The sequence below is a fragment of the Synchiropus splendidus genome, chromosome 13 (genome assembly GCF_027744825.2).
Source record: "Synchiropus splendidus isolate RoL2022-P1 chromosome 13, RoL_Sspl_1.0, whole genome shotgun sequence".
NCBI lineage: Eukaryota > Metazoa > Chordata > Actinopteri > Syngnathiformes > Callionymidae > Synchiropus > Synchiropus splendidus.
The window spans coordinates 2,317,742-2,345,695 of NC_071346.1; the positions used below are offsets into that span (position 1 = coordinate 2,317,742).

General features: G+C 45.2%; 1 protein-coding gene across 1 annotated transcript; it reads right to left on the reverse strand.

Annotated features, from left to right (window-relative positions):
* Positions 1–5,683: 5,683 nt before the first annotated feature.
* prkci (protein kinase C, iota) lies at positions 5,684–27,954 on the reverse strand. Its single transcript, XM_053883098.1, has 18 exons — positions 27,621–27,954; positions 20,453–20,574; positions 18,832–18,921; positions 16,877–16,927; positions 16,443–16,528; positions 15,585–15,722; positions 15,450–15,504; positions 14,008–14,063; positions 13,091–13,267; positions 12,089–12,186; positions 11,415–11,501; positions 11,182–11,317; positions 11,006–11,093; positions 9,963–10,088; positions 9,635–9,714; positions 9,287–9,376; positions 7,498–7,613; positions 5,684–6,893 (listed from the first exon to the last, which is right to left on the reverse strand). The coding sequence occupies exons 1-18, from the start codon at positions 27,701–27,703 to the stop codon at positions 6,806–6,808; spliced, it is 1,767 nt and encodes a 588-aa protein (XP_053739073.1). The 5' UTR covers positions 27,704–27,954; the 3' UTR covers positions 5,684–6,805.

The following is a 27,954-nucleotide window of genomic DNA, read 5'->3' on the forward strand; positions in this document are numbered from 1 at the left end:
CAATGTCACCGTCAAACTTGCCTTGACGCGGCGGCGGCGGCGGCGGCTCCTCTCCGGTGCGCTCGGGTTCAGCTCCTCCGCCGGACTGGAAGCCTCGCGGACCGTCAACAAGACGCAGCCCCGTGCGCCACTACAGCCTGGTCACGTCACACTGCACACGGCAGAGAGGCGGAGACGTCACCCGGCTGACGGAAACGATGCGGGGGTGTCGCTCCCCTGTCTGTCTGTCTGTCTGTCTGTCTGTCTCGCTGTCTGGAGAATTTCTCCGCTTCCTCCAGCGGCGGAAGAGAAACCCAGCAGCAGCCGGAGAGACACGAGGCGAAGCGCGGCAGTTGATCTCGTTACGGCGGTTTCAGATACAACACAAGAATACAGGGTTTTAGAATCGCGGTCGACATGCGTTGACTTCACCACAGCGAGCATCATGAGGAGGAAACCCCCCTCAACATGGAACAAGTTCGACGTTTAATCATGAAATAAGCCACGACTCATTTATTCAGTTCGGTCGATCACGTGACTGAATTCAACGCTCACACTCGGTTTTAAGATACATTTTTAAAAACCAGACGTCTCAAAACTGATCATTTTATGGCTTTATTTTTATTACATCTTAATGTCTTTTTAATGACTGAGACCGTGTCGATCGAAGCACAAAAATATGATCAACAAAACTAATCTACCTCTGTTTTAGTGATGAAAAATGTGATAAAAACGTGTTTTTAAATTTAGAGGTCAAGAGAACATGATTAAATAAATAAATAAAGCCATTACTTGTTTAATAATACAGTTAATTTCTAAAAAAAAAAAAATAAAGGCACCTCAAAACAAGCACATTTAGAGTTTATGAAATTACATTGCAGATATAATTTCACTGTATATTTTATTATACAGTGTGCATTTTTAAAAACTAAACATCTCAATTTTTATTAATTTTGTCTTTTTAATAACTGAGATAGCGTCGATCGAAGCACAAAAATATGATAATCTACCTCGGTTTTAGTATTGAAAAATGTGAACAAAAGGTGTTTTTGATTAAATAAAGCCATTACTTGTTTAATAATACGCTTAATTTCTAAAAATAAATAAAGGCACCTCAAAACAAGCGCATTTAGAGTTTGTGAAATTATATTGCAGATTTTTAATTATACAGTGTGTATTTTGAATAAAGCCAGCGTTCAGTGTCCTGGCTGCCATCAATGAGCGGCCTGGCTTAGCCCCCGGGCCTCGCTTTGTCCAAACTGGTACATATTTCAAGGGAATCGCACACAAAATCAACGTTGGTTTGAGGTAGGATTCAGCAGTTGGATGAAACTGACGTGTTGTGATGAAAACGTAGACCTGGAAACTCAGCCACAGTCAGGCGGAGGACACCGGTTGTTTAGCATGTTAGCAGGCTGGTATTGTTTCAGTCACTGCTGGGCCTCTTGTTTAGTCTGGCAGCATATTGCGAGCCGCTGGTGTTGACACGGCCTTGGGTCACATTAGCTCCCCTGACATGACAGTTGCTTATCAGCCCTGTTGGCCTGCTATCAAAACATGACAGGATAAGAAAGGACAAACTCACTGGGCAAAAGGGTGCTTCCCTCTCGCCGCTCCCCTCCCCCGTCGCTTCGTGGAGCCATCCTCAGCGAAGGGTCGCGGGGTCACTGCGGCAGCCTATTCAGCCTTTAGTGATGATGGAAGTTAATAAAATCCGAGTATGAGGAGGTCAGCTGTGAGCCAGGAACAGACTTTCATGATTGTAAATCATGAATGTTGGAGTGGAGGGCAGCGTCTTAGCTTCCCCTCGCATGGTCACTCCTCAAGTATTTTCAGCACGGAACTCAGCCCTCTATTCCAATAACCTTTTTCTGATGACCAAAACCGAATAAATCTGTAGATATTAGGAAACATCGATGAGCTCAAATATCGCGATACTCGACTCTGTGATATTGTATCGACACTTTTGCTGAAATATCGCAATCCTTGATTGTGATATTGTCTTTATTTTATTTTTTAATATTGATATTTGATACATAGGTACTTAGATATGCTGCTGCATCTGTGACGTGTTTGACAATAAATGTTTTCTTCTTGCTCACCGTTCACTCCTCGGATGGCGGAATTTAACTGCAAGTCTAACTGGACCGACGTCAAACCCATTTGTTTTCATGCACATCATATTGTACTGCATGATCTGATTTTTTCACCTCAAAATGATGGTTCTTGTTCTTGACAATATTTTTGCTGAAATTACAGTATCGCAATATAGCTCAATGTATCGTATCACTCTGGTCAGGTAGGTGGTCAACTAGACGGTTTCATCTTGATGGGTTGAAGTGTGTTCTGCTCCACATCAACTATTACAACAATTTATCACAGTATTTTCACAGAATGCGGTATGAATGATTGCTCCTCGCGCTAAAGCATAAAGTTTCATATTTCATCAAGTGAGTGAATGATTTGTGCTTTTCTCACGATGTGTATTGTAAAGACTGTGAACTCCCGGGAGACAGACGGAGGAGCCGTGTCCTTGAACTGAGATCCAGAGCAGGATGACCCAGACACGACAGGTGTTTGTCCAGACGCTGGTCCTGAGTGAACCTCGTGTCTTGTCACCCAAACACAGGCGGGGGCACGTGCCACTCAAAGGCCACGTATCGTCTCGCAAGATACCAGCCAAGACACCGGCCCAGTAGATATCCACCTACGAACACATTTACTTCCAATAAATGACTCCAAAGAAGATTTTCTTATACATAAAACACTCAAAATATTATAAATATATTTAGTATATATTTATATTATAAAACTGAGGATTTCAGTCAATTTACTTGACAAATTTAAAAATAATTATTTAATTTCTGATGAATCAATCTCCATCTATCAATGCCTTTCATTGTTTATTATCTCTATATATGTATTTTTGATAGTTTCTTCAGCCTCCAAAACAACAAAATACCTCATGATTCTGAACTTATTGTCCATTTATTTGGTATTTAACCGACTGTTTCTTGGGACGAAACCTTGTTTTTCGGCTAAATATTCATTCTATAATTTATCATTATTTATAATAATTTATTTCCTCTTCTCTTCTTCCACAAAATACTTCACTCTCTGACTCTTTAACTTGAAAAAGATCTCACTGAGTCCTGGTTCCAGTCGTGGGATTTGGTCTATGTAACTGTGACGGCGCGTCCAGAGAGAGGCGGGTTCTGCTGCAGCCCGACCGACCGACCGACCCACAGTCTGATGTCACACATCTGCGCCGGCCGAGCTTTCACAAACAACACCGTCGGCTGTTTTGCTGCAGCTCCTCTCCGCGTCTGACAGCAAGGTCAGCAGTTGCATTGTGAGAACAGATGTGTGGCCCGTCCAGAGCACAACAAGAGGGACATTGATTTTCCTCTAATAACACCGGTGCGGAGGACCACGGGAGGGTGGGGGTGGGGGGGAGAGTTTTAACCTCATACGTGCAATAAACTGATGGTTCATTAGAGGTGAAACAAAAAGTCTGCTTGCTGCAGACGCTGCTCAGGCTCTCCATTAGCCCGGCGCGCTCTAACTGTTATTGGACCGGCTGCTAAGTGGACCCTGGAGGCAGACGGTCGTTTTCATACATCCTGTCGGAAATCAATGTGGAATATTGAAATATGTCAAGAGCCGCTCATTGTGCGTCCGCGATCTGCTGTAATGATCTCTGCCACGTCTGGAGATCAAACCATCGTCGCCTCAGTTCCACTGAATCTTCCGAGGTCGGACGCAAACATCATCATCCCCTGCAGCGAGAGAGTGAGGCGTCCCTCAGGGCTCCGTCATCGGCACGCTCCCCTTCATCACTGACTCTCACTCTCTCACCAATGCTTTCAGGAAACATGGACTCAATCTTCACGCCCTCGTCTTCTTCAGCCCATCATGACTGAAGAAGATGAGCGTCTCCTTCTCAGAGCGCGAGCGCAACAGGGCGTCAGGCCGACACCTTCGTGGAAGGTCATTGGCAGCTGAAGAGCGTGTCAAGTGGGGAATAATGGAGCAGGATTATCGTCATCACAGAAGCTGGAGGGGGCGAATGCTTCACCTGCCAAAACTGGAGCCACCACATCTGTGTATGAGGGCTACACTTTTGCTGGAGCCGGAACAACTGTGTTTAGGTTGGGTTCAGAGTCCTGGTTCAGGTGAGCCATGTGTTTTTGAGGGTTAGGTTTAGGTCAGAGAGGCTGGGGAAAGGGTGATGGCCATGAGAGGTCCTCACAAAGATAGGAATACAAACGTGTGTGAGTACTGGAGTGAGTGAGGAGACGGTGTGTAAAGTGTAAATAAGACTGACTGACTTGTGGAATTAAAATGGCCACAAATCAAGCAGTTTTTTCAACAACAACCAATCAACATCAATAAATAAAAAAAGTAATAAATACATTTATTTAAAATGTTGAAAAAAAAAGCTACAAAAATTTTGAAAAAATGAAGAGAAAAAGACAAATTGTGAGGAAATGGTGGGAATTGTGACAAACAGCAAAATTAATTTTATGCAATTATCAGGCTACAAAGAAAATATAAATAAAAAATGTAATTTAAAAATAATTTATGATGAAAAATTGTGTATTTTTTAATGGACTAGTATTTTTGGAAAATAATTTATATGGAAAATAAAAATGAGAAAAATATGAGTAAATATTTGGAGAATATTTAAAAGCAAACTATAAACTGTATAAAAGTGTTAAACATATGACATTTTTAATATGCAATTAATTTCCAAATTACAAATGTTTTAAACTGTTATGAGAGAAAACATTTTAAGATGAATTCATAAAAATGTAAAAAAGTAAAGGAAGGGTGACAGTGCAAATATTCATGACAGAAAATGACAAAACTATGTGAGGATAACAAGCTATATTTTGCCTAATAGCTGTTGTCATTCACACATAAATAGATATGTATCTAGATAGACAGATAGTGACAATTACAGTGCACGCACAGACACACAGACAGACACAGACACACAGAGGCTGTTGTGCTGCAGCAGAGGTGAGTTTTGCTAAAGAGCCTTTAGCAGGCGGCTCATGAATTCCTGCAGGGACGGATGAAACAGCCCACAAGATAAGAGCAATTAATACAGGATGTTTGTGCATCATTCATGATGGGAGGCTAGTCCTCCCTCTCGGTGCCACTGAGCGGAGCGGAGAGCCGGCGCCGCGGGACGTGCAACCATGTCATACTCGTGATCGCTCGGAACACAATTACGCCGAGACATTTGTTCCCGCGTCGTCTCCGTGGCGCTGCGATCAGCTTTTTCCCGCCGCCGTGGCGAACGCAAACAATTGTTTATCACAACACTGATCAATCCCTTTTATTATTCCTGACACGCCATCATTTTAATGACTGATTCTTCACCTCGGCAGCGTGTGAGGGCAGAGAAGGAGGGCTCCGGTGTCAATGACCCTCGGGGGAGGGCTCAGGGTGTTTAGGGAGGAAAAAAAAACGGATTGAGTCATGTGATCAGAGGAGTGGAAAAGCTGAGGCTCGATAATCCAAATCCTCAGACGCACAGCTCCAGTCTCAGAGGCGCAGTTTCTTTTCGTAAATCTCTTGGTGAGGACCCTCGCAGAGTGAGGTTCGGGGGCCACATACGACTCAACGCGGAAGCACAGAATCCGTTCAGACAGAACAAGTCTCGCCGACAAACAGAATTATTCCCACAACGAGAGAAGAAATAAAATGTTTATTTTACTATTTGTTTTTTTCTTTGCACACTAACAATAACAAGGTCAGCAGTCGGGTGTTGGCCACTCGCGACGGCGAGTTTCCGCCCGTAACAGTTGCATGATAGAAAACATCGATCGGGATCACAAGAGTCGTAACAAAGTCGAAGTAACAGGTAAATGTGCTTCTGTCCTCTCACTTTGCTCGTAGTGTTCAGACGCCCGGAGCGGCTGCTGAAGAACTCGTACAGTAATCAGATTTACAATGGAATGAAAAAGTACAAAAACCCAAAGAAAGGCATAGTATAAAAAAAGAACAAACAAAACGTAATATATAGATCATTTCTATGACGGAGAGCAGCACACGGCGGGCGCTGCAGCCACTCGAACGTACCAGCTCTTTTTCTTTTTTTTGGTCCTCTGGATGTGTGTTTTCTTGCAGGACTGAGCTCCAGCTTTCAGCTTCATTCACAGTTTTTCCTTGTGTGAGTTGGACGCTGCCGATTGAGTTCCTTCATTCCGGGAGAAGAGACGCGATCATCACGATCCGGGATTTTTTTTTTCTACTTTATTCTGGACGACAGGTTTGTTGGCAGCTACGTTGTTAAATTAAAAAAAGAGAGAAAATATATCTATATATATATTTGTTTAAAGGGACGTGTCAGGGTTCTTCTACAGGAGCGGTGAGTGACTTAGAAAAAGTGTTGCTCGAAGCTGGAAGGCATCGTCTAACATCTCAATCTCATATTTTACAATTCCAGTTAAAAGATGGCGTGGAAGCACGGCGCCACCTGATAGGAGCGTCTCTGTCCCCTAAAGCGTTTCGGAAGATCTGGCTCGCCCCGTCGACAACAGGCCGCGGCAGGGCATGACATCAGTGCAGATTTACATGGTATAAAAATAATTCAGAAACAAAAACTGTGGACTTAAGGGCAAGTGGTTATAAATGGCAGAGTGTGAGACTGGATTTGGCAAAGAAGCGCTCGATCGTGGAAGTGAGACTTGTCAGAAGGTTTGTCTTCCAACACTGCAGCTCAAAGACACTGAGACGCACATGACGTGTGCGTGTGTGTGTGTGTGTGTGTGAGTGTGAGTGTGTGTGTGTGAGCACCGGGCTGCCGTCTCTCTCACACACACTCCTCCGCAGACATCAGGAGGGGGTTGATGTACTCGAAGCCTTCGAACTCCGACTGGTCGATCTTCTTGACGACGTCGCTGCAAGACACAAGAGGAACGTTTCAAACACAAACACATGACAGGAGTTTCCCCCTGCTGTTGTCCAACAAGTGCTCTGAGAGAAGGAGCCGTTCCAGGCGTCCAGACCAAGTCAGTGTCGTACACATGCCAGGCCTGTAGGTGGCGCTCTCACTACAACTGAGGCAGCTAGCATGGCACACATACAGGAACAGGACATGGAAACTGAGTCGCTGTGTCCACCATGACTATGACTCACACTTGGTTTCGTTCAAATACTAAACTTCAGCTTGTGACTCAGAAGCAGCCACAGAGTTTGGGTTGATTTTACCAGACGAGTTTCGAGAGGCGACAAAGAGTGAAAACGTGTCTCGGGGCTTCGCTCTTGTGTACATGCGTCTTCACGTGGTGTCATGTTGTTTTCTCTCGGGCGAGTGTCTGTCTCCACTGTGTATCTTTGAGTCTGAGAGCGTCAGTGAGGCGTCTCCTCTGGTCTCTGCGCCGTGTCTCCAGCGCTGCTGTGCTCGATGACGTCTGCACACGTCTCCAGCAGGACTCGGGCGGTGACCGCGTGTCTGACTTGGTGTGTCTGTGTGTGGTGTGTGCTCATGAGTCAGGAACCTACTCATCGTCCGGCGTGAGCTGGATGGGTTCGTTGGTGAACTGGGCGTCGAAGTTATCGAGTCCAAATTCTCCTGAGATGTTGGGCTTGAACGGTGGAACCACCTGCTTCTGCTCCAGCTGGAAGAACGACAGGAAGACAGAGTTACTTTCAGCCATGGAAACGAGTCACAGAGCACTCCCCCTGCAGGCGGGCAGGAGCACTGTAGGTCAAATTCTCAGGCTGCGGCTGAGCAGGACGGGGGAGGGAGGAGTGTCATCGGATCCCTCCAGACATAAGTGACTGGTACAGCTCGTCGTCCCAGACCAAACAGGGAGAAAAGAGGTCGCGGTGCTTCCTGGCCAGCAGCCCAGCTGCCTGCCTGGTATTGACTGGAACACGTCTGCGTGTCAGTCTGCCCTCGTCTGTCTGTCCACGTTTTAACATGAAAGGATGCAGCGTGTTGGAAGCTAAACTGGAAGTGAGTCCGTCCACGGCTCCGGCCCTCCTCCCGTCCGCCTTACCTCCAGTTATCGGAGCACCTGGCTCCACTGCTGATAACAAAGGTTAAAGAATTATTGGAAAATCTATCAGTGGCTCAATTTCCATTTAGAAAATCTGCATCACTGCAAATCTCAATAATTGTGAGGCAGCAACAATCACCAGCGAGCCTCCAAGCACCTGACCTCCAGATCATTGTGTGTGCGCGGCAGTTTGTGCGTCCTCTGTCATCACCTGTGTGATGTTTGTGTCGCTCCATCAGTCATGGCTGCGAGTGTGTGAACATAAATGCCTCGGTGAAGGTTTGTGTCTTGTGGGACTGTACGTTCAGGTGTGTTGCTGCACCTTTTATTGTCGAGCAAGTCTGTGTTGTCTGTCAGTGAATGACAGCCCAAGCTCAGTCCACAACTTTGCTTGTTCAAAGACTCGACCGGAACACTCATTTGGCCCAAACAAGTCTGTTGCTCCACCACTGCAGTACATACAGCATGTGTCAAACTCAAGGCCAGGGGGCCAAACCCGGCCCGCCAAGTCATTTCATGTGGGCTAGCGGAGCATTCCTCAAAACAAATTTGTGCACCAGTAAATCTGTCCAAGGCTAGTATTTAAGCTTCGGCCTTTGACAGGTTCAATGTGTCAAGAATTCACCAGGAAAACTCCTAAAAACGGCAAGTGAAGTGAATGAAAGATGGCTGAATGTTGGCGCCAGGCTGTCTCTTGTGTTGTGAGGACGGTTGATGCTCACATTAGCCGTCAATGACTGACAGGGTCACTGAGATGAGAACGTCCAAGAATTTATAGCCTGTTCAATAAACATGCATCTGAAATTCAAATTCCTTGTGTGCCACCTCCACACCGAGCAGAACCAGAACTGCAGTAGGAAAGAAATGAAACCCAGGCGACAGACTGGTGGATGAAGCTGTTTGTGACCAGAACCTGGTCCCACAGCAACACAACACAAAAACAACCAGAGTGGAGGGGAAAATGTAATAAAAGAAGCGGACTGTATAATTAAAAAAAAAACAAAACAGAACCTGAGAGAAACAATGCAAGGTTTGTCCACTGTGTTCATGAGATTCCTGTTTAGCGTTGACAGCACTAATATAAGACACGGTGCTCAGGCTTCATCACACTGTCTGCTATGCGTCTGATGAAAGTGTCGATATAAACAAGGCAATGATGCTCTGCCATGCTCAGCGCGACCTTGTGGGTTCGAGTCAGACTGACTGGAGCAGACAGATAAGAGCACAAGTGCTGACACTGGGGGAGTGGTGCGAGCCAAACACCAAGGAGAAAAAAGCCTGTGACTCACAAGGTCCCAGTCGACGTTTCGGAAGAAGGGATGACCCATGATGTCAGCGAAACCCGTCTGAGGGTGGCAGCCCAGGCGCTCCTTCGGGTCCTGAGAGACAGAGGGAGGGTAAACAGCAAGATTCACAGCAAGTCTGATGAGAAAAGTGACGCTCAAAACAGCAGCAGGATGAAGGGAGAGATAAATGATGTGTGGGTGAGAAGGTGCGAGCCAGACAGACACGATGGGACGATGAATAACCCGAGGTGTTGAGATATGACACATCATCAGTGACCAAGGCCATAATAATGTCACACCCGGTGGCCGACACTGTTTAACATTGATCCTGGCCCGTCGGAGCCGGCCTACCTTGTAGAGGAATCCCTTGAGGACACTGGCTGCTTTGACTGACAGGGAGCGAGGGATGCGAATCTGTTTTTCCAATATAACTGCAGAGGGAGAGCGTGGGAGACAGGGGGAGGAGGGGTGAGAAAACGGTCCCATGGGAGCACTCAGACAGTCGCTGGTACAACCAGCATCAACAAAAATCACACTTCATATGAAAAACATGAATAAAGCCGTCGAATGTTAACGTAACTTCCCGACTAATTATCATATTCACACATTCCTCACCAACAGATGGCTCCAGGCTAACAGGCCAAAAATAAAGGTGTGAGCTGGTGGCAGGGAGCCCTACCTTGGAAGAGGTAGTCTTCTGTGTTCTGGTCGGGATTGTCGGAGCTTCCCACGATGTCGAAGGGCGACCGTCCAGCCATCATCTCGAACATCAGCACGCCCAGCGCCCACCAGTCCACGCTGAAGCCTGAGAGCACACCAGCACAGTTGGATGTCTCTCCCGACATCTGTGGTTTTGTTCATCATCGGCGCACAAAGCAGAGCAACTATTTCACTTCACGTTAATATTAAAACCCATTTGCAGTAGTTGCTTGATGGATTTCCCATTTCAGACACCAATTCCAGTTTCATTCTTTAAACATTATATCTGCAGTCCAGTGGCATGGGACTGACACAACACAGCTGGATTACAGCTCATTTCAAAATCAACATTTGTGGACTTAAATATTGAAATACGCATTCAATAATACATTCATTTTATTATCATTATTATTATCAATTTTTGTCGGTCTCATTAATTAGCTGAACTCAGCTGTTTAACAAATTACATCGATTTATTTCTTTATTTTTTTTCTAATTTCCTCTTGTTTTCCCTGATCTTAAAAAACAATAACTTCAAGCACAATACGAGTGGGGTGTTTATGGAAATTAAACCGCGGGCTGGTGGTCCGCAGACTGTTTTCTTCACTCATAGTTCTTGACTCATAATAATAACTCATAATTACATCAGCCAGCCGCAGATTCCCAGGAATAAAAGACAAAAACAAGGCATCCTTTGCCACCAAGTCTTGCTGATCAGACGAGCACTTGCTTTGTCCAGACAAAACTGGAGTTGAAAGCGAGCCAAACACTGACTGAAATACTCTCAAGTTTCCAAGTTTTATTTCTGTCCTGAAGCACCCTTCAGCTTTGTGCTGTCCTGCAGATGCTTTTCCGTCAACAGCTCTCAAACCCAACATAGCAAGATCGTGAGTGGACACGGGGAGGATAACTGCGTCCTTGACGTCACGGACATTTTGGAAATCTGTCAATGTGTTGCACGTAAAGCCCATTTCCACCGACTAGAGTTAGTCTTTACTGAGCAGGTTTGTAAGGTCTTCTCACCGTAGTCCTCCCCTCGGAGGATTTCTGGGGCGATGTAATTGGGAGTACCGCAGAAGGTGCTTGTGGTATCTCCAGGTCTCAAGCCCTCCTGTAAGAACAAAATCAATCTCGGTGAGCTCATCCATCAGAGCGCACGCTGGTGGCACGAGGACCACAAGGGGGCAGAGGGCCTTCACCTTGCACATGCCGTAGTCTGTGAGTTTGATGTGTCCCTCCGAGTCGAGCAGGACATTGTCCAGTTTCAGATCTCTGTAGATGATTCCTCGCTCGTGCAGGTAGTTGAGAGCTAGACTGATCTCCGCTGAGTAGAATCTGGAGATAGAAGTCACCCAGTTAAACTAAAAATAAACAGAGTCAGAACAAACACAGAGGATCTTTGAAGTCAGCAGCTGGGGAAGCCTGACGGTACCTCGCGTGCTCTTCAGGGAGCTTCCTTTGTCTCTGCATGTGGAACATGAGATCGCCGCCGTTCACATATTCAATAACAAAGAAGAGTCTAGAAGAAGTGAAGACATCAAATGAGTTCTCTCCATCTGTCCATTAGTATTCACAACTGTCAAGGTTCCTCCATTATAGAACGACAGAGGAGTGATCAATGCTGAAGACTAGAGTGGACAATATTCACATAACACATTATGAGAGGTAAAAGAAATACATACTGGATCCTTGATACATATTCTTTTCTTAATATTCGTGTTACATCACTTTTATGGCATTTCAAAGTGTAATATGTTTATAATTCTTTATTTTTGTGAAGAATTCTTTTTTTTCATAGAAAAGCCTAGTTTTTTTTTACTTTAAACACTGGCCGAATTATGCACTTTAATTCAGTTCTGATAAATAATAACTTTTATTTCATACATTTTTCTTCATTTTTATGAAAAGCTATTTGTATTTTGCATATTTTTACATCAAATTTAATACAGATCACTGAGGACCACAATTGTCAGAACTAAGTTAGCAGCCATGAAGGGAAGAGCTATTTCTATAAGTGTGAACAAAACTCTAATAAGTCGGGATCAAATCCATTTTGAGGCATCTAATAAACACAGACTTCCAAGTACAAGTGCAAGTCCAGCTCACCGACTTTCCGTCTGGAAACACGAGTGGAGTCCGACCAGGAAGGGATGATTAGAGGCCTGCTCAAAAACGTGTTTTTCTGTTTGAACCCAGTCAATGTCCTGGAAGACAGACACACTTGAACGTTAGTCAGAGACCATGCAGGATGGAAGCCTTGAACTAGAAAGCGCTGAGCCAGCGGCACCTTTAACCACCAGTGTGGCTCACAGGCCTGGGCAGGAAAAAAGGCTGAGCTAAGAGAAGCGGCGCGGGAGCGGCGGGACGGTAATAAGTCTGGACACGGCTGCTGCGCTCGCTGATGGGGCTCGGACAGTGGAGCGCTTGACCATTGATCGTGCGCCGCTTGTCAATTTGTCAATCACGGTAAATGTGTCTAACGAAGGCTAACTAGCACCATTGCCACTGGCTGCGCCGCTTCATGTTTACGTCAAGATCAATTTTTAATGACATGATGATTAAGTCTGCGCTTTTGCGCCAACAGACTTCAAATGGGCCTGACAAACGAACCTTGGGGGCTTCAGACTGGATACACAACACGGATGATCAAACACATCAGACACGCGTTTGTGCAGTTAGGAACAAATTCATGGATTAAACATGGAGCAGCACTTTTAATTCAAGATGATGTACGAGGCAGGGGAGGCGTCTGTGGCCACGTGTGAAGGCAGTGACGCAAGCAAGAGCCAAAGATGCATCTGGACGCAGCAGACAAACATTCAACATTCATGGAACCACTTCAAAAACTGATCGGACTTATCGTGTTGATAATCAGCTTTTCTGATTCTAATGGGATCAATATGGGCTCCTGGAGAGAAATGCAGTTGTTTATACAAGTTGCCTGAAGGTGGGAGTAGAGAGCACTTTAACTGGATCTCCCGACTGCATACACTGAAACTCAATACGCAACCGACTGGCCAACAAAGACAAACACATTATGTTTAATTACCATGAGCTCTGAGATTAAAAGAGCGAAGGTGATATTGACTTTAGAGATCCGAGTCCCACCTCATCATCATTGACCAGCTCCTTCTTCACGACCTTCATGGCGTATATGCGTTCCGTTTTCTTCAGTTGCACCAGCAGCACTTTGGCGTAGCTCCCCCGGCCGATCACTCGCAGCAGATCGAAGTCGGCCAGGCCCAGACTGGAAGGCGATTTCCCCGTGTCTCGACTGCTTCTCGCCTGGACGAGTGGGAGAACAAGGACAAGGTCACAAAGCTCTGAGACACTTTTGAAGAGCAACAATGTTCAAACAAGCAGCACCACAAAAGGGTTAACTTTGGTCAAAGATGATCTCGGTAATGATAGATTGGAAAACATTGTGGTGTGATCAATCATTTCTGTATTACAAGCCACTTCTCTCACCTATCTCCCTTCATCTTCCTCATCCTCCTAAGCAATCTGTTCTCTGGTGAACCGTCTACACAACCTATCCATCTCACCTCTCTCCCTGTAACAAGCCCATCCCCAGAGCCAGACATGGAAGTGTAGATAAGATCATTTGGCCAGCTCTCCTTTATCTCTGTCCATCTGTGTTCAACACCATCCATTCTTTATCCATCTTCCAGCGTTCCCTGCAACACACCCCCTCCCAACCCAAACTCCATCCCTGGCCATTCATCACCCTCTGGTGTTAAGAGCTGCGATAAAATGCTACTTTATTAGCTCCACCAAAGGAAATCAATACCCACCAAGACTGCTAGGGTTTCTAAGTCTCTGCGCTCTCTATCAGACACGTGCACGCACGCAGCATGTATGTAAAGACAAGTCCAAATTATGAATAGAGCTACAGTCGTTTTGCTTCCTCTCATGACCTCCATCTCTAAATATACATCCACGCACATCTTTGTTGGCAATATGACAGGTTGACACGCCGTGAGTCACACATCAACGGCATTCAGAAATATTTCTCTCTCTCTCACCTCTTTCTCTTCCCCGTCGTAAGTCAAGCTTTCTCTGGAATCTTTATTCTGGGGGCCTGGGAGGAAGGAGGGAGCGCGACAGACACAGTGACAGACAGACAGAAGGAGTGGAGGAGGAGGAGGCGAGGAAAAAAATAGACAGAGAGAGGAGAGAAAGCAGGTGAGAGACAGTCACACTCTTTGTTCACAGCTCTTCGGTGCCAGATGATTTCCACTCTGCGTTGTTACAGAAGAGGTTTTCTTTTGTGCGACCGACTCACAACATCCCAAAGACAGGAGCCACAAACTGAAACATTGCAGAGTCACCCTAATAGCTAAAATGTATGAGGCACCACTCTTAATTGGATGGCATCAGAGCAAACACATAGATCCCGCAGACAGTTACATTATGACCGCCTGCAGAAAGGCAGTAATTAACACTTAGACAGTGACGATGGATAATTGCCACAGCGTTGTTAAAACTAAAGAATAAAAAGTCACTGAGCAAAAGGTGTCGCAGCTCTGAGAGATGACAGGTGTAATGAATCGGCGCACGTGAGGTGATGTGCTCCTTCACATTTGGTATCTCTTTAGTTACCGTCAATTCCGGACTATAGAGCGCACCAGAATATTAGCCGCACCCACTAGTAAGTAAAGTACAAGTAAAGTACAGCGTAATGCTAAGGTCATTGGTTCCAAAGTTGGGTCTAGAACACTGCACCGTGTTGCAGATTATTTTGTCGGGCCAGGACTTACATTTTGATACATCTAATCCAGGAAATAAATTGAAACACGTATAAACTTTCTTCCACATGGAACATTTATCAGTCACCAGTTGCAGGTGCTCCACATCATATAAAGTGATGTCAATACAAAAACATCCATGATGGAGAGTAAAAGTGATGGAAATTGAAGTTATTAAAAGACTTCACGACAGAAGCACAAAGACACGTCCTGAGAACTTTATGCAGCAAAGAGTTTTCTCTGTTTTCTTTAAGTTAATGTGTACAGAATCAACCTGAATTTGACCATTATGACATCAGATATTAAAAGGTGATTACTTATAAACCTTCTCATCAATTAGATTGTATTTTTAAGCTATTATTTCATCTGGTTTTCATGTAGTAGTTTGTTTATAAAGGAATACCGTGAAAGAAAAGAACATCCCTCTAAAGTAATTTTTCGTTACAACATTTAATATTTGGATTTCTGGGGGGCCCTAATAGTTTGACTTGTTGTCTAGCTTCCTTATTTATTAATCAACTGAAACACATTTTAATGCAAGGTCGATGAACTCTTTAATATAAATTTGCAGTGATCTCAGAAAAGGGAGTTTGGAGTCATGGTCTAACAATAGCAACAGCTAAGCTGCTGCACTCTTTCAACCACCTGACTGGACTTAACTCGGCCACCAAAGGAGGTCAGGAGTGTTAAGACGTATATAAACTCTGCATGTGTGTTACCTGGCTGTTCTGCCGGATCTATCTGGTTTGATGCTTGTCCAGGCATGAGAGGTTCCTGGGCAACAAAACCACGACGTGAGACAAAGCACTTGCAGCCTGTTAGCTCACGGCTGCACCATGAGTCACGGCCCTCACCTGAATCATCGGTCTGCCACACTCCACGGTGACCAGCTTATGGCACTTCTTGTGCACCAACAGTTTGCAGTTGATGCATTTGTAGCCTTGTCTCCCCAAACCCCAGATTCGATCCGTGCAGATGGCACAGTGGGCTCTCTGCTCGGAAGAGAAATTAGCACGTTGAAAAATCACACATTACTCTTTGTGACAGCGCAGCAGCTGTAGCAGTTCCACAAACATCCTCTCCTGCTGCTTTACAATAAAACCAGGCCGGAGCTGACGCCCCCCTCATCAATCAAGCATCCTCCAATTAAGCTCCTTATTTGCCCCACAGATGAATAGTTTGTGGCCCTGAGGGTTGGATATGTTCATCAAAAATGAATTTCATTGCTTACAGTTTGGTTAGAGAGGATGCAGAGGAGGGCGAAACTATGAAAGAGATACAAATGAAAGATGGAACGGGACTTTTTCCAACCATGGCGGACACCCTGGAATCTGATGGACAATCGTCCTGAAGGTTGACATCAACAAGCTCCAGAATGAACCAGGGATGGATTATACTTGCAACATGAGCAGGAGCTCTCATGACGTCAGCACTAAAAGATCATCTATCATCACACCTCAGCGTGGATGAACGGCTGAAGAATTTTAACAAACGATATTATAGATTATAGAGACACACAAAAGAAATGGAAGGTTTTGTCACTGAATAATCAGTTAAAAACCCAGTCAAAGCAAAGGAGTCTTCAGCCATTTTACGCAGGCTCTTATTTAAGAGCTAAAAATCACGGCTGAGGAAATATGAAAGCCAAAATTCTCTCACTCAACAGTGACTCAGCAGTGAAAGTGAGGCAGTGACGCAGCTCAATATCTCACCCTGTTAAAGCGCTTGGCCTGGAAGGCGTGTCCACTGGCATAGTAGAGCTTCCTCCAGCGCCGAGCTCCCCGTCGATATATGGATTCTGGAGGAAGACACAGAGAGCACTCACTCAGGGTCGCCGTTGTATGAAAGACAATATTACATGGATGAGATCCAATCCGCTCCAAGCAGGGGTTGTAACGCTACTGACCATGAAATCACGGGCATCAGCAATACTTGAAGGCCCGATCACATTTACATATATACTAAAATCAATTAGACGAGCTGGAATTTAATTTCAGTTTATGGACACGACTTATTCCCACAAATCTGAGAGTCACTTGTATTTATGAATATAAACATATTTCAGCTATAGCAAGTCTATCTCAAGTGACTAACTTAACACCATGTCTTTTGGACAGAAGTGTTGCTGAGCAAAATCAGAACTCACTGTCTTCTCCTGGACAGGGCATTCCAGGTTTCTCCGGCACACACGGGAACACTGGAAGAAGAAGATCCGTGTTTACACAAAGAACACTGCCATCACTGAACATGACACCAGAAGTTGCAGCATGAACTTCTGTTGTTCCGACGACCTGAGCGGTTCTGGTTGAAATTCGCTGGTGTTGTTCTGACAATCATGCATTCATAGCCATGTGCGAGGAACTCGGAGCACGAGCGAACAGACAACCCGGAAAGAAGCCGACGAAGTTGGTGGGAGAGCAAGAGAGAGGGACGGGGAGAAGTGTGAGTCAGAGGTGAAGCGTGGGCTTCAGCCAGCGAGCTTGTTAGCGAGCGGACCGAGCGACCCCCCTGCGGCACCGCCGTGTCCCGTCTCCCACCCTCTTTTACCGCTATCCTCTCACCTTTGGTTTGATTAAAACCTTTCCATTCACCAGAAAGCGGCTGTCGCAGCCACCCACGGGTCAGATTCCAACACATACACATCCTGTCAATCAAATCTTCACAACCCCAGCGGTGTCTGATCTGACCCTGATCTCACAAGTCAAAATCTTGTACCATTTGTTTAGATGTGCATGAGACCGAGCTCGAGGGGCTGAAGCACAACGTCAAAAGGTTGTTTTCATAGGTCAGAGCAAAAATATACATTTGTTGTGAGGCTGAGAATATTACAGGACGATAAAATAGAAGGAGGCAGCAGGTTGCAACCGGAGGCTCAGATGCTCTTTCAGTTGTGGATCAGAAAAAGTGCCCCAATTCATACTAACTACAATTTTTAAAGACTAATTTTGCAAATGAGGGTGATGTACATATTTATCAAGAGCAGAGTGGAGGAATAATATGAGTGATGGGAAAGATGAAGAAGAACATGCAGGCAGGTTGGAGCAGGTGGGGGCAGGGGGAATGAGGGGGTGGGGAGGTGGAGAAAGGAGAAGTGGTGGTCAGTGCAATAGAGACTCAGGAGTCAGAGTCACAAGAGTCTGAGATGAAGATACTGAAGCTGTCATTGAAAAAGGAACAGCTTAGAAATGAGTCGATCAGAGAAAGGTCTCGAAGTTTAGAGCTAGGAAGGACAAAAGGTTTGGACTCATGGAGAGGACAGAGTTGGACACAGAACGTTGAAGATGAAGAAGAGGAAGACAACCATTGAGGTTCAGAATGAAGGGGAACATGAATCGCAACAAGAGCAGGTTGAAGGTGGGTGAAGGTGGGTGAAGGTGGAGGCCTTGCTGTGACAAACCCAGATGGGAAATGTAAAAGTAAAAGACATGGGAAAACCAGACAAAATTATAAAAACATTTCAGTTGTAGTTTTTGCGATGTCCCCACTGCAACCCCTTTGCCTGACTGACAAGTATCTCTTGTTCTGATGTCAACCCAAAAACCAGGAATGGCATGGAACCTCTTTCACTTGAGAAAAGTAAATTCGGGAAAAAAATGAAAAATATCTGGGAACAGCACATTAAATACACAAATATTCTGTTAATGATCACTGAAGTAAAACCTCAGTGAGACAGATGTTAAGGGATGAAAATTAAAATCAAAGTTTCTTGATGATATAAATGACATTACTGGAGTTCGTATTTTTATTCAGCAGCACCTACTTTACTGTTGTGTTGCGTTTGGGCAACAAACTTTTATTGCTGGCATGAGAGAACACCTCCATGAAATAAGTGTCTCCATTTCATATGGCTCTAGTTGATTTAGTAATAGCACAAATCAGATTGAATGTTTTCCATTGTGCGTGTGGACGTTACCTCGGTGTGTAATTAGACGGAGAATCTTTCCAAAGTCATTAACTGACTGTGGCTCAAGGTTATCGTTCGCCATCAGTCAGAGCTGAGAGAACGGCGACAAGATTCTCCTCTGAAAAAGGATGTATCTAATTCTGCGGTGCACGAGATCAGCATGTGTGAAAAACAGCGCCTGTGAGGGAGAGACTCACCGTGAATAATGAGCTCAGAGTCTTTGTTGAGTTCGTACAGGCGCAGCGCTTCTTCCAGCTCCAGCTGAGACGACACCGTGCAGGGGTCACCTAACACAGGAGGAGACTCGGGATGTGACTCAATTTACATACACAAGATGCAGGAGAACGGCGCAGAGATGGCGGCTAGAGATTTCACTCAGCTCCAGAACACATTTCTGAATCACAATTTTAAATCAGAAGAAACATGGTGTATCTGAAAGTTGTTTAATGAAGGCGTGAGTGTGGGTGGTTTCTGTCAAGTCGCAGATGAAAATCAAGCCTTCCATTTTTACTTTTATCTAATTATTGCAACAATATCAGGAGTTAGCAGCGGAGACAAGTGTCAGCGGTTTCCATGGATCGAGCGGTGCAAGAAGAAGCTACATCTGATCAGTAAAGTACTCCATTACGGGCGTCTAGCATCTTCCACCAACATGCTAATGACTGAGATGATAATGTGCTTCAGGCCAGCAGTCACAAACGATCCCAGTAATTAGTTTGGGCACTCTGACCTTCTCCTGAGTAGAGTGATCTGACAGCTCCATCTTTCCTAAACCATTACCGCCGCCTGGTTAACTGGCTGACAAGTGGGAATTGCGGCGCAGCTCGGTCTTGAGTAGAAAAGAACCTTACATTTCTCTTGACTGCTCAACTTTCAGGCTGCTGAGGCACCGTGGGATGCTGCGATCGCCGATCATGATCTGCCAATTTCAGCGTGATCGGTGAATGCTGATCACTACCTGTCTTTGCCGAACACAACATCCCCGCTGGATGTGATGCGTCCGCTCCTCTCTACTCGCTGCTCACTGTGGAAGTTTCAATCTGTCATGTAAAGTTTGCGTCCAGCAGCACATGCACGGGAAAATGCCGCGCAGGGAAGCGCATCAAAATTAAATACGCCATTTAAAGCTGAAGCACTTGACGCAGCACGGAGAGTTTTAGGGGCATGTGAAAGTGAGACCGCTGGTTCCTCAGCAGCAGGCCGCAACACTTGGAACACTAAGCAAACCGCTCAAGAAATAATCATTAATTTCAACGAGCTAGATGAGCAAGTCGGTCGGATACGACCGAATCCATTGCCATATTGGAGTCGTGTGCAGCGTTCATGAGCCACCTAAATCTGAAACGTTTGAAAACGTCCGGAATGGAAACTTTAATAAATGCAGTGCTCTCTGTCTTGGAGTGCCGCAACAAGCAGCCAGTCAATATTTCACAGACATGGTAAAGTCTCAAGAGATTCACCAAAGTGCGACGTATGACGTTGAATTTAATGTTTTTCAGTCGTCCTTTTGACAGAATAGTTGCTGCATGCTGCAAGGTTTTTGTTTTGCCTCTTTGAAGGGGTACATAAAAACATCTCTTACTTAAAAAGACTTTATGGTTCACTTTTTCCACATGTACACAGATGGTCTCATCACTGTGATTACAAATTCATTGTCAATCCATGTGATTGCTATCGGTGATCAGCAGCAAAACTCCTGATCGGCGCATCGCTCGTGGGCATCACCTGTCAAGTTCCGTCATAAGAACTCGGGAGAGGACGGTGAGACGAAGCCAAGGGCGAGAGGTTGAAAATGTATGGACTGATGCAAACCCTCACCTTCCTCGTCGATCCACTTCATTGTGAAGAGCTGGTCGTTGTCCATCGAGCACATGTCTCGGACCTCTCCGTACAGGCCCTCGTATGAAATGGAGGGTTCAAAATGCGTGATCATGATATCGCTGCAGAGGGAGAAGGAAAGTCAGTAAGTGTGAATTCAAACAAGATCAGACTTTCAAATATCATTAAGACCAGTTCCTTTGAACTGGTCTGCACCCGCATGACACCGGATATTCGTTCCTTCATCCACAACTGCTTATCTATTGCTGCCAGGACAAGTTTTATCAGCAACATCCAGACGTCCCCTTCCCTCCGTCACTCCAGCTTCTGACCAAGACTCCCTATCGCTCTCAATCCTGAGTTGGAATCTTAACTTCTACACTGTGGTCTTCCATGATTGAAAAAGCTGCGAGGGGAAGCATCCCTGTGACCTTCCCTAAACACTAATAAACATGCTGGTCGTAATAATCTTTGGACAGAGTCCTGGTGCCAGATTCTGCACACTCATCCGGGTAAACCCAGTTCCAGTCTGACCTAGCAAGAACAGCGTGAAAAAGAATGATGAAAACGGCTGCGTGTTCCAAAAAAAGCAGAGGTGCGAGACAGTCTCACATCTCGCTTTTCGGTGCATCTGTCAGAGGAAAACTGCGATATAAGAGGAGATGCTAGAAATAGACGAGACACGGATAATGGTGGATGTGAGAGTCCTTCATGGTTTTACAGTGCAGCTTAAGTTTTAACAAACAACTGACTGTATTAAGTGAAATAGATTTAAATAGTGGAGCAATTGCATATGCAAACAAATGACTAACACACGCGTGACAGATGTGATGCTTCATCCAATCAAATCTCATTCAAACCTTGGATTCTAAGTAACAAACAAGCAGAGAATATATAAATCCCTTTTCGTGTATGTTAGTGCTGTAGTCAAGACTAAGATAAGACGGAATCCAGAAGTATTAAGTCTATTTGTGAAGAAGACACCACATAATAATTCCAATGTCCACCAAGTTGGCGACGGTGAATGAGTATTATTAGTTGATACTATATCCACTCTCCTTCACACAGATCTCTCAGTATGTGACCAAAGCGGCATCACACCTTGACTCCGAGAACACGCTTTCTCTCAGGTCAGCTGAATACGAGCATAAAACACAGAAAGTTAAAGATAATGCACCACACCGTGTCGTAAAATTTCCATTTGTGTGAAGAAGCTGAGGCTAACAAGAGAAGCCTGCTCTTGTTTCTCTTTCCCGTGTGATATGTGGATTCATCAGTACTTCATGACATGTTGCATTTACTCATTGTCACATGTGAGCAGATTTTATAATGTGATATAATGTCTGACATTATATTGGGTGCCCTCTGCAAGGCGTTTTTATTTCAAGGCATCATTAGAATTGATTCCTGCTCAGCCATCTGGCCAGCCTCAGTAGTTTTTACAGATGGGGGGGATGGAGATAGCAGTCTTTACAGTCTCACACACATCAGAAAAAGAGATGCAATGTATAAAAAAGAAGGCGTGGAAAGACGCGACTGAAGGAAAAACGAAGATGTGGTGGAGCTTGGAAGCAACCTGCAGAGACCTTGCACTCTGTTTACTACCACCATCAAAGATGGGGTCCATTTTTCATTAACTTGAGAGCCGCAGAGTATGAATATAAAACCCTGACACGTGAAGTAAATAACACACATTTCCCGGGACATCGACTGAAGAAGTCAAGGACAGAACAGGAGTCTGGTCAGTGGAGGGTCAGAGCTTTTCAGGGGAAAACATGCATCCGTGTTTAGTAAACACAGCGCAGTGATTCTTCTGTATTAAAGGTTGGTTGAAGCGGAAATATGTATGCTGCCGTTATGCCTTTTGGCACAGACTTTTCCAAACGTAGCAGATGATAGGCGCGTGTTAAGGCCTGAATATGGTCACCAACTGCATATATGAAGCCATCAATGGGGCGAAAGGCGACCAACAATATACCATAAATACACATCATCTTCAAAACTCATTTCAAAAAGAAATGTTCCAAATGGCACAGATGAGATCGCCATTATTATCAGGAAAGAAAAGGGATGCTATTGTGAGCTTTTGTGTAAGAAATAAATGTTATGAAGAAAATTCACAAGCTAGAGGTTATCGTGGTTCAATTAAAAATGATGAAGTGCACTACAGTGGACGTGAAGTTCGACAAACTGTTCTCTTTACTCTACAAACCTTGACACAGAATTGTGCTCATCCTTTCCTACACTGTGACGATAATACCACCTATTTTAATATAATTATTAGATGTGGGAGCTTATGGTCCACACAAAGGAGACAAAGAATTTCCCAGAGTATCAATGTTTGGCTAGATTTAGCTGGAAGGTTCGTCACTCATGAACAGAAGCACCAGTTTAAATCCAGTATAAATAAACGTCAGAGTCTGATGGCGATGGCCCAAGTGAAAGTGTAAGTAATGACACACTTAGAGGATGTAAAGCAGTCAAGCAGACTAATGTCTCCACCTCCTCCCATCCAGGCTGCATTTTCTCACTCATCTTCCTCCATGCCGCTGGTGTTAATCACTGCCGGTGCGGTGGCAGGGCAGTGGGGGTCTGTGCACGAGCGCTCCGGCAGTATCACTCTGATCACTCCCTTTGGCCCAGCACCCTTCCTCCTGAAGCTCCGGCAACATCAGAGGAGCACACAGACACACATGGCATGAGAATGCAGGAGCCAGACGGCGCATTAATGACAGCAGGTGACTTTTAACTGGGTCACGTGTAACTGGCTCTGAGCTGTGGGTGTTCATTAAACTCAGGGGGGATCTCTGTCACCGGGCATCAAGCACCTCAGACAACATCCTCCCAGACACGGGCTCAGCTAACGACTTCAGCCACAGGAACAAAGAATAGAAAAAGATGGATTTACAACTTTTAAGGCAGAAACACAAAGGGCTACAGAAAGCCTGGTTTGGCGACCTGCAGAGACGCCACCCAAGACAACACAGAGGGCCACAAACACAACATTCAGACTTGTGTGAGCAAGACATGTTTTTGGTGCAAGTTGCGACATGAGCTCAGTGAAAAGGAGAGAAAAGAGTTTCAATAAAATGGAAACACTAAATTCTCGGATGCCGTGCTCCGATTTTTAAATCAGCATCAGTTTCAATACACTATAACTGGTTGACCTCTAGTGGAAATCTGCTGAAGCACACTGTGTGAACACAGCCGATCTCAGTGTCAACCGTGGGTTTTATTGAATTCCTCACAGTCCAGTTATTGGGCCCTCTGCACTACCAGTTCTAATCAAAGATCATTTCCGTGACAAAAAGATGACGTGTGGTTGGTCTCAGTGACTCAGAGCAGGTTTGCACAGCGAGCGCCTGGGAGCTCATCACTGGTGAGTAACAGGCAGGAAGTGGCATTCCACGCAGACCTGGCATTCCTCTCTACTGTCCCAGAGTACGGTTAAATTAGCGGGGGAGTGGGGGAGGGAGGTGATGGGGGACTGCAGGCCCGTGCCCCTGGCGTCTTAACTGCCGTGATTCAAAATCAGCGGCCCCATCTGCCCAGCGTGAAGCCATTCGTCACTGGTGAGCGCTCAAGCAGGAAGGAGGGTCAGAGTGCCTCTTTGGGCTTCCACGAGCAACCAGCAGCATCCATCTCTCTGTCAGGGCTGCCACGAGCAGGTCTGCCCTCTCCGAAACACCTTATCAGAACACACCTGCACATGTTCCACACAACAGAAACACACGTCTCCACGCAAAAACAGGCATGAACAGAAGCGACCTCACCAAAGAGCAGAGCAGGGAGAGGACAAATAGGACACATAAAACGGGCCATAAATGTTTGATTCAGTATGTAAATTGTATGTATGTATATTTCGAAAGGCGACAAAATTCACCCCCACAAAGGTCTGCACACAGAACTGTTCCCTAAAATCTTGTCACATTAAGGTCAGCTAGAAAGATCTCCGCAGGATGCTCTGGTCTCCAGGCAACACTGTCTCTACCTGCAGTCGTAAACAGGAGGGAGCCATGTTTGTGGCTGTGAACTAAACTAGGACAACTTCACAGACAGCAAATCACATATTGTGTGTGTGTGTGTGTGTGTGTGTGTGTGTGTGTGTGTGTGTGTGTGTGTGTGTGTGTGTGTGTGTGTGTGTGTGTGTGTGTGTGTGTGTGTGTGCCTCAGAGCCCTTGACAAATTTAAACCAAGTACACGTGTGTGAGATGTTTCCTCCACAAGGCTGTTAAACTACAGGCATTCTTCTGCTGCTCGAGGGTCATTGAAAGCTAAAGTGAAAAGTAAGTCAGGCAGAAGCGCCAACATTTCGACAAAGGCCGGCCTTGGTGCGCTGATGCAGATGGCAGCGCCTTTGAAAAGTAAAGCCCGTTTCTTCTGAGGACCAAAATAACTGAATCCTGTTCATAAGCAGCTAAAACCTGTCGATGTTTGACTGCAGGATGAAGAGCCTGGTGCCTCAAATTTATTCCGAAACCTGAGTCGAATTTGAGCAAAAGGGTTGATACAATTAAATAAGGTTTTGATGTGACACCCAGTTATGATTATAATACAATTTAAAGAGTAAATAGCTGCCACTTCTGCCCAATATGAACCTAAATTCAGAATGATTATTAAAAGATGACCACAGCGACTGAATGACGCTTTTGTCTCCCCATCAGACTGACCCACATCACATGTGGTCGAGTCCCCATTTTCCATTCATTTATTTCATTTACGTGTCGTAAGTGGAGTATTTATCACTTCGCTGAAGTTAGTTTAGCTACACTTGAGGGCAGAGTTGTGCGAAAAACAGCCTGAAGGACAAGAGGGAGAAACTGGGGAAATATGCTACAGTTACAGAAACAGTTTGTGTGACTACAAGCTGAGGAATAAAGGAGGGATATGCTGTGTAATTTATCAGCTAATACAATGTGTAAAAGACAACAATGAGGATTTGTAATTCAATGACTCATTTCTTGCTCAAAGACACTGTCTCACACGGCAGTTCAGTCAAACTACATGGGTTGAGTAGTTTCTCTGTTGGTACAGACGCACCAGTGACAGGCAGCGACCACAGAGACTGACACTAACCTGCCTGTGTGGACACAGAGCGCGACAGAGAAAGAGTCAGGAATGAACTTTCAAATGAACAGCATAGGCAGCAGGGTGGTGTTGTAGTGACTGTTGACCTAATAATCAGCTTGGACCAGCGATAATTCAAATCAGTGTTATGTCTTATTCAACTGTTAAGTGCAGTGTTTAGGACACAAATACACATAATCAGGCAAGAAATGATGCTTCAGTCTTAAAAGCCTTGTGTACTCAGTTTAAAAAAATAATAATAATAACGTCCACTTCCTTCATAGATCAAAGCGCCCTCACATTCCCTTCTCATGTTTTTGTTATCATGCACTACACAAAGGTCATTTTCAAACAGGAAAAGAAGACAGGTTTTTAACCATTTCACTTCCACAGTTTCAAGCGAGTGTGACGTTTATCACAGCACTTTCAGTAATAACAACACAGCCAGTGTGACAAACTTTATTACCAGTCTGCTCTAAACAATAAAATGAAATTGCAGATCTACAACATAACTTTATAGTGACAAGAATAACTATTAAAATGTCTGCATCCAATCCTCCCTGTGAGAACCTCTACGCTTGGTGCACAGAAGCTATTTCATTTGCTCAGCAGTTAACTTTTAACCAGCTCCTCTGTGTCACAACCTTCGCCGGGAAACAATAACATGCTTTCTTAATGCACACTGGTGTCCTGCCGATAAGCCTTTCCCTCTCGACCAGCATAGCAGAGATTCCTCAGCAGCAACATCATGAATACTTGACATGCTTCACTTAGAGCGATGACACCAAATGATGGTGGTGTGGAAGTGTTCCTGAGGTGTGTCGCAGAGGAATACAACAGGTCTAAATGCAGTTGACTTGCATGACGAGATTTTCGGGTCTTGGCTCGCCGCCAATCACAGGGTCCGCGAACAGATCAGAGGTGGGCATTTTGAACCACAGGTGAAGAGAGGACCGTCGCCGCTGGTGTTTAACTCAGATTTGATCATAGATTTGAGTATCACTTTGAATTTAGCAGAAATATTTGTTGTACTGTTGGACCAAGTTTCATATAATGCCTATTACGACAAGGCGAAAATGAAACTAAGGAGACAAAGAATGAGAAAACAGACAACGGCATGGTGTGTTCAAGGAAAAGCCCAACTATTGAAACATATTCATTGTTTGTTCACAGGCTGGTAAAGGACTCATGAGGAACTTTTCAACCTCTACTTCACTGTCAGTGAAGTGCAACAGTCTAACACTCAACAATTCCTCTTCAATCGTTTACACTTTAACAAGATGTAGCGGCAGATTTTCCACAATGCTGCCCAACAGCCAATCTGTGACATTGCCTGGCTAGAGTGGAGCTACTCCACCTTGTGTGGGTCGGCCCAGCAAACTCCTCGTAGACAGCAGGTAGAGGGACGTGGACAGGCAGTGCTCAGATCAGATCTCAATATGTGTGATCAAACTGTTTGATCGTGTACAGTAGAGAACATGATAATGTGTCTTCATTCAGGTAAAGATGTGAAACGAGTTTGATAGGTGATTTATTACGGGAAATAATGTCCTGACGAGGTAACTCGAGGTAACTGATACTCAGGTTTACGGCTGTGAAAATAAGTTGAGAGCAACTTCAGATGTTGACACATTTACAATCCAAAACAGGGCAGTCTGAAGAGATTGCCGCCAGCCTACAGTGATTTCCTCTCAGGGGAAGTTGCTGTGACCAGGTCAGCAACATAGACTTGATTCGAAACCGTCCGGTGGACGGTCTCATCCGGCGGTAATCTGGGTGAAACTTGGCCTACCGACTCAGTTTCGCATCAGACTGTGGTCAATGTTAGGGTTTAACAACCACATTTATCTACGGCGAATAAAACCGTGGCGCTCTAATGTGTCTATCAGACACGCCGGTAGTGGACTCGAAGCGCTGAGACCCTGTGTAGCGGCACGCCTGGTCAGTTTCACCTGTCTGACTGCCTTGTCAAGTTTACCTCAAGCCGAGTACGTTAGCCAGCCGCTAGCAAAGTTAGCTCCTGTGAGCTAACTTATCGCTTATCCTCACCAGTCCACGTGAAAACAGGGATAAGAAGTGTGATTATTGGACGGTGTCTTACCCTTTGTAGTAAGCTTTCACCCGGACCTGGTGGGAATGCTCTCCGGGGTGGGACATGGTGCTTTCCCGCAGCGTCGGCATCATCAGCTCCGCCGTGGTCAGCCCGACTCACCGACGCTTCCTCCTGCCTTCCGTCCCCAGGCAGCCACTCGTTCAGCACACCCCAAACACTGTGGCGGGGCAACCAGCAGCGAACAACTGTACTGTAAACGGCTAAAAATCCGTATTAATTCCGAAAACAGTAGTCAAATATCAAGTCTAAAGTAAGGAGAAACTTGCGGGCTCCACCAAACAACTCCCTACTGCAGAGGCCTAACGCTGGGAGAGTCCATTGT